We start from the raw sequence: 7,833 nt of genomic DNA on the forward strand, positions 1-7,833 counted from the left end.
CTCTTTAAAAAAATGACTTCTTACACGTTTCCGGTCACGTGCGATGAGACCAAGGTCTCGCCCCTCCTTTACATCACCTTCCCTCAGCTGCCATTCAGCGACTCTCTTGTCCCCTGTCCCTACGCATGCGCACTGCCCATATACTTATCGACCCGGCGTAAGAATATCTTCCGGTGACGCACTTCCACCCTGGTCTCATTGGGAAAGGACATTGCGGTTTGGTTGGAGGTGAGTGGCGCTTGCCGGGGTTCGGGTAGGTGATTGCTCGGTACGGCCCCACAGGGATGTCAGCTAGAGTCTGGCCGGTGCATATTCAGGTCTCGTGCGCTAAACGTTCCTCAGGGACAGGCTGAAGAAGGCGCAGGGCGGCGGTATGTGTCTCCCGCAGCGCTGGGGAATGGGAAGCGGAAGAACCGGGGCAGGTAGCCGGTCCTAAGCTTCCAGGCAGTCAGTACGCCAATCCACAGGGGCTTTAGTCAGTAAGGCATGAGTAAGTGGCCTGTAACTCCCAGCATCCCCTGCGGGACTCTGTCAATGTCACCCTGTCATGGCTGCCTGTGAAGTTGGACGTCTGACAGACTCAGTGTTTGTATACGGTACACAGTCATTACTGAGGAGGAGGGAAGTGAGGTGACTGAGGCGATGAGTCTGGAACCTACTGATTTTTCACCCTCACTTCCTGGGGCCACAAATCTGCCCTACAATCTCCTGGCACTTGGTGTGACCCATTCTATTCGCTTCCATGCCACACTTCATTATGCCAATGGCTGAAATTTGTCTATGTGCCCAGATCTGGTGCAGCAGTTTGTACCATGTGTGTAGGGAGTGAGTATTGGTGTGGCACCCCCCTGTCTTATCAGAGTGGATGATCCCTGGTGGCCCCTGCCATTGCACCTAGGGTTGCCTTCCTATATATTTCTTTTCTCCCTATTAATAACATTGGGATTAACCATCATTTTTACTGGCCAGGCGGGTAAAATACAGAGCAGGTGACAACCCTAATTGCACTGCTAGTGGCTCCATTCCCTTCATACAGTACCAGTCGGATGGTGCCATTGGGTTAGAGTCCTGCAGCGGGTCGGGTGCCCGCCGTTTACCTGCAAAAAAAAAAAATTGCGCACCCTGCGGAATGAGGGGAGGATTTTCAGGTGCGGGTATAGATGAGGGTTCGGTTGTGGGTCTCATCTAAATTACTTTTCTTATGTAATATTGTCTGTATTTTGCTCCTTTTAAAGTTTTACAAAACTTGTATATGTTCCCGCCAACTTTTGATGACACCACTTCTGGTTTGCATCACCATCCAGTGTCGGACTGGCCCACCTGGATACCAAGAAAAGTCCCGGTGGGCCTAGGTGTCAGTGGCCCTCATGCTGCTAGATATTTGGCCTATACCATGACCATTCCCTATTTCAATGAGAACTAAGTGGCTTAATAGATGGAATAATAGACAGGGGAACTCCGCCAATAAGGCGAGCTGAGCCGCTCGCCTCAGGCGGCAGCGCCAGACAGGATTCCAGGGGCGGCAAAAAGCCACTCCTGCACCTTTAAGAGCCAAATTTCTGTTTTTAAACCGGAAATTCGGCTGTACTATTGCGAGAGAGCGGCAATTGCGCTCTCCACAATAGTGTTCCTGCCTCCCCTCCCGACAGGTAAGTCGGCAAGGGGGCGGCATTACAGGAGCCGCCTCAGGCTGATAATAGATTATAGTATGTAAAGAAAAGAGACTAGGAGAATAGAGGTTGAGGGAGGAGAGGAAGAATAATAGTAGTGAGTGGGCCCCTGGTCAAAGGTCTTTGGGTGGGCCCCTGGTGTCCCATTCCGACACTGGCACCATCACCTGTTTGGTGGTCGGCGGGTTGCGGATAAGGCAGTTGCGGGTCCAGGTAGCGGATCAAAGTGGGTAAATATGCGGGTCCAGGTCTTAGAAATTGGTTCCGCACAAGACTCTACATTGGTCACTCTCACAGGTCTCTTACTACATGAAACATCTCCTCCAACTGCACTTGGATATTCAGCTTCTGACCTGCACTGTCTCTTATTTGGGCAAGGTGCCCTTGGTCATCCATATTTTACTTTATGTGATTCTCTACATTGAAAAGTCCACTAAATTTCCATTCCCATTGATATAAGGGAGCAGGGCACATGTACAATACCCTGCTCTCATATGTACATATGTTCATTACAAATACACTTGCTGGTTCAGGAATTACATTTTATGTTGTAGAGTGAATTATTTGTAGTGTAAATAGCATAAACGTCCATTCCCATTGATATAAGGGAGCAGGGCACGTGTTGGCACAGCTCACATGTACAATACCCTGCTCTCATATGTAAAGGGAAAGTCAACCCCAAAATAAAAATTTACCTAATAAAAGAAAACCATGCCAAGCAACTTTACAATATACATTCATTACAATTTTTCAATGCTTTTAAAGTTACTTGTAAAAACAATTGCTATTGAAAGCAGCATTTGCGCAACTCCAGTTGTTACTTTTTAAACAATGTCGCAATAGTCTTATTTCCCTAGCAGCAAAGACAGGTCTGTTAATCAGATGCCTTGTCTTACATTGTATCAACAATCCGAACCATCAGGGCAGAGAATACAAAGGGAAAGACAAACACTGCTTTCAATAGCTATACATATAACTTAAAAACCATAGAAAATGTGTAATGAATGTATATTGAAAAGTTGCTTAGAATAATGTTTTCTTTTGTTAGGCAAATTTTTATTTTGGGGTTGACTTGCCCTTTAAACAAGGGCCAATTGCCATTCATGCCTCTACAGATTGTTAGAATGAACACGTTTCTCATCAAACATTCAATTTGCTGGTTGGACAGCATTGGTTATAAAGTGGCTTCTGGGGTCACCAGCGCTGGTCCGTTGAAGAAATGCAAGTTGGGCCATCAAATATTTGCGACTATCTATAGAAATAATCTGTGACAATTGTGGAAAGCTTTACCATAGCCCTTAGTAGCTGTAGGTACAGAGATGCACATTTCCCGTTAATCATGCCTACTGCTCAGTTAAGGGTGCCTGACCCAGAGAATGGGATAATGCTGGCTGCCCAGTAATCAAAAAAATACGTGTATTAAGGTAATACAAATATTTTCATTACTTTTAACACTTTTAATTTTTTGGTGTTCCTTTAAATGTGAGAAAGCTGCAATTGTTGTGCTGCTAGATCTCTTCTTGCACTTATAGTAATTGTCCCTTCTTTCGTGTGCTGCAGGTGCAGAGAGAATCATCATGGCGGCTGGACTACTTACTAAACCTCAGATGAGAGGCCTTCTTGGTAAACGTCTCCGCTTCCATATTATTGGGGCTTTCGTTGTCTCTTTGGGGGTTGCTGCTATGTATAAGGTAAGTATTGGCTTTTAAAGTCCATACTGTGTTCAGTAGTGTGTGTACTCTGCCCTTGATTGTCCCTCTGCTCTATTACTTGCATTTGTCTTTATTGTAGCCATTAAATGTTGCTATAATGTCCCCTTCTTCCTATTGAAACCGCCCTCACCATCCTGAAGGGCACAGTGCTTTAGCCTTGTATAAAGGAAAGCCGTCATTGGTACCAAACACTGATCGCATATTTCTATTGCTCACTTAAAGTTATACTGTCATTTTTTTCAAAATGCGTCCGTTAATAGTGCTGCTTCAGCTTCTTAAAAGAGCAAACTTATTTTTTATGTTTAATTTTGAAATCTGATCTGGGGCTAGATATATTGTCAGTTTCCCAGCAGGCCCCAGTCATGTGACTTGTGCTCTGATAAACTTCAGTCACTCTTTACTGCAAGTTGGAGTGATATCACCTCCTCCCTTTCCTCCCCAGCAGCCAAACAACAGAACAATGGGAAGGTAACCAGATAGCAGCTCCCTAAAACAAGATAACAGCTGCCTGGTAGATCTAAGAACAGCACTCAATAGTAAAATCCAGGTCCCACTGTGACACATTCAGTTACATTGAGTAGGAGAAACAACAGTCTGTCAGAAAGCAGTTAGATCCTAAAGTGCTGACTCTTTCTGAAAGCACATGACCAGGCAAAATGACCTGAGATGCACCTACACACCAAAACTACAACTAAAAAAATACACTTGCTGGTTCAGGAATTACATTTTCTATTGTGAAGTGAATTATTTGTAGTGTAAATAGTGTAATTTAGAAATAAATATCATAAAACCATGACAGAATCCCTTTAAGCGAGCATGGAGGGGCACGAGAACTGGTTAAATGAGACATTTGTCTGTGTAACTAATACTTGTGCCTTTCTGTGCTGCCAGTATGAACCTCACGAGCAAATCTACTGTGATATAGTGACTTACTCACTGCCAAGATGGAGACCACACTGACTGACTTCAGGGGATTCTGTGCTTGTAGCACATGGCACATAAATTTGCAGCACATTCTGAATTCTGTCTGTTCTACAAAAAGAAGCAAAACAGATATTTAGAAGCAGAGGCCTTTGTACAAATGAATGTTAAGTGCAAAAAAGACTTGAGATGCAATCTAACTGGCATATGGATTGCTTTCAGCCTTATCTGACAAGGCAGCATGAATTTGCAACAATATTACAATGTGTAATGATTCAAAGTCTAATGTGTATATATATTTATATTGATAGTGATATATTTGGCCTACTTCTATTATATTGCAACATCCACCTTTCAGTTTGGAGTGGCAGATCCAAGGAAGAAGGCGTACGCAGACTACTATAAGAACTTTGATGCAATGAAGGAGTATGAAGCCATGAGAGAAGCAGGTGTATTCCAAAGCGTGCGACCAAAAGGCGAATAGAGTGCATCCTATTTACAGGTAATCCGCTCAGCATCTCAGGAGTAGGATTAAATATGAGGATCAATTGGTTTATTTGCAAATGTGATGTACGCAATACACTGCAGCATGGGACATGGTTTAAGAATTGAACTAATTTTTTACTCATTCCTCCGTGCAGATTCTGGCCTTGGAGTTCACGGGGGCCATCTTATTACTTCGGTCTTTTTAAGAAGTTTTGGCGCATGCGCAGTTGGAGTAAATTTCCGGTCCCGAGCCACTGCGCATGTGTCGAAAGTGAATAAAATTTCAGAAAAATTTCGGAAATTTCCGTGACTTCCGGCAGTTGTTAGGGACCGGAAATTTACACCAACTGTGCTTGCGCATTGCTGTCAATACACAAAGATTACCGGGTCAGTAGAAGATGGCTGCCGTGAACTCCGAGGCCAGAATCTGCATGGAGGGGTGAGAAAAAAATTAGGGGCATTTGCCTGGGGGGGGGGCAGTTAGGCTGGGGGGGAGGAGGGAGGGTTTCTACCCAGGGTAGGGGGGAAGGGTTTTTTAAACTATGGGTTGAATTCTCCTTAAAGGGGCAGATTTATCAAAGGTCGAATGCTAGTTTCTTTGACCTCGAATGAACTCGAATTGTATCTTATTTAAGAAAAAACTTGAACGAATATTACTGACCCGAAAACTCGAATCGAGTTTTTTCTCAGAAAAAAAACTTGAATGTCAGGAAGGCTATTAACATCTTCAAATGGGTCACTGGACCTCTGCCATTGACTTCTACATGAACTAGGCAGGTTTTAGGCGCGAATAGTCGAATTCGCATTGTTCCCAGGTATGATAAATCAAATTTGTGAGTTTTGACCAAAAATCCAACTCGAAATTTGAAGTTGCAATTCGAACCTTAATAAATCTGCCCTAAATGTGTTCTCTTAGCACCTTGCATGTAGATTGTGGAGTTGCCAAGGAGACAGCATGGCTTGTGTAGGTGCTGGGGAAACAGGCCAATCACACTGTCTATATAGTGGCTAGTACATTGTGCAGCAAGGCTAACTAAAGGAAATTTATCATTGTGGTTGAACCAGGTTTTAACAGCTTATGGCTTCCCAGAAGCAATTAGAGTTCATCCACATGTTACAACCAGTATTCTAATGGAGTGCTGGGACTATCAACCAATTTAAAGTATATAATGGCGTGGGAATAAGTACCCTGTGGTTTATCACCCTCTGCATCACACACCGCATGCTCATGAATTTACCGTTTTGAACCGCAGAGGTGGTCAGTGACTCTCTATTACACGGTTGTGTTTAGAATAACTTCATTAAAGGGGATCCTATTGTGAAAATGTAATAAAAGCTTCAGAATAATAAAATAAACTTTCTAAATACAATCAATTAAATATTCTGTACTGTTTCTGAAACAATCAAGTTTATGTTCACTATTCCTCTCTCGGCATCTGTTTCTCTTCATTCTGTCTTCATGCAGGAGTTGTGTGTCAGATCTACAGTTAGATCCAATATATCTTATAGGGGGGCTCCTTTTGCCTAGAAGATGTATTAGAGCTCACTCTATTAAAATCACCAGACATCATGTCTCTCTACATGCAGGATTTGTGCAAAAGGCAGTTATTTTGTTACATTTGGTTTGTACTGGAATCAGTTATTTGAGTGAACCCTAATACATCTGCTAGGAAAGGAGCCCCCCTATAAGATATAATGGATCTGTCAATGAATATCTGACACCCAACTGCTGCATGAAGACAGAATGAAGAGAAACAGATGATGAGAGAGGGATATACTTGATTATTTCAGAAATGATACAGAATATTTAATTGATTGTATTTAGAAAGTTTCTTATTTCAGTATGATGAAGCTTATATTAAATTTTCATTTCCGCCATAGTTCCCCTTTACGCTTTATCGACAGCCGTCAAGAGTTCCCAGTATTATTATGAATATACTGTGTCCCTAAACATTTGCTGTCTGTGCTCACACTTTATTTTTCTTCCCTTTCCCTTACAGGAGGAGAATGCAGAATTTGCTTCAGAATATTCCTAAATGGTCTCTTTGCTGGACATACTGAATGCCTCAAATGTTTTACTATTCTATGTAAATGTGGTTCAATATACAAATGAGAAATAAGTGTTTTACTTTGCCCTTTATTCCTACAAGTAATTAATTGCAAAGCTAGATTTATGTATGCACGCATTGGAGACTAAACTGTCGAACAGGAGGAGTTTGCCTAGAAGTTGTGATCTTGCTGGAGACTCTGGTTTAATGTCTTGTGATGCTGTACAAGGTGCTTAATTTGGTGTCCCTATTATATTGGTGCAGGTGCAGTAGGGGCTACAGTGCAACATTTAAACCTGTGTCACAGACCAACTGCATGAATTGAAATACACATTGTCCAGTGATAAATAAAACTACGCAAACTCCTTCTGTTCTCCAATGAGTATGTTTCACCTCAATTCTGCATTTGTCTGGCACATAGCTAAACATGGGGTTCAACAGTCCAAAAAGAGAGCTGCAGCTGCCTGAGCTAAATGGGGTGGGTACTGCCCTTAGGGACTTAAAGCTTTATTTTTTTATGTTGCGGAAGTTGCTGCACTATTCACTACAATGTGTGTGCAACTATAAAATACCACAACAGTCTCTACCTCCTCTAAACAGAGCACTGATTTTTATGACAGAAGTGCTGGACTAATTTAGGCATAAAGGCAGTAGCATGACATTTATAAATATCCATTTATTTAACACTAAAATATTCACTCTGTCATAAATATGCCCACTGCTCGAGGGACAGGACAAACTGAGGCCACAGGTTTAAAAATGAACACTTAAAGGGCATGTAAAGTCTAAAATAGAATAAGGCTAGAAATGCTGTATTTTGTATACTAAATATAAACATGAACTTACTGCACCACAAACCTAATCAAACAAATAATTTATGCTTTCGAAGTTGGCTACAGGGGGTCACCATCTTGTAACTTTGTTAAACATCTTTGCAAGACTAAGACTGTGCACATGCTCAGTGTGGTCTGGGCTGCTTAGGGATCATCATAAACA

The 7,833-nt window shown here is 42.3% G+C and overlaps 1 protein-coding gene across 1 annotated transcript; it reads left to right on the forward strand.

Moving 5' to 3' along the window:
• Positions 1-206: 206 nt before the first annotated feature.
• Positions 207-7,202, forward strand: cox6c.S (cytochrome c oxidase subunit VIc S homeolog). Its single transcript, NM_001171701.1, is given in 4 exon segments — positions 207-228; positions 3,231-3,361; positions 4,662-4,805; positions 6,790-7,202. Coding segments are annotated over 2 exon segments (240 nt in total). The 5' UTR covers positions 207-228; positions 3,231-3,247; the 3' UTR covers positions 4,788-4,805; positions 6,790-7,202.
• The last annotated feature ends 631 nt before the right edge of the window (positions 7,203-7,833 follow it).

This window comes from Xenopus laevis, chromosome 6S (genome assembly GCF_017654675.1).
Source record: "Xenopus laevis strain J_2021 chromosome 6S, Xenopus_laevis_v10.1, whole genome shotgun sequence".
NCBI classification, from domain to species: Eukaryota; Metazoa; Chordata; class Amphibia; order Anura; family Pipidae; genus Xenopus; species Xenopus laevis.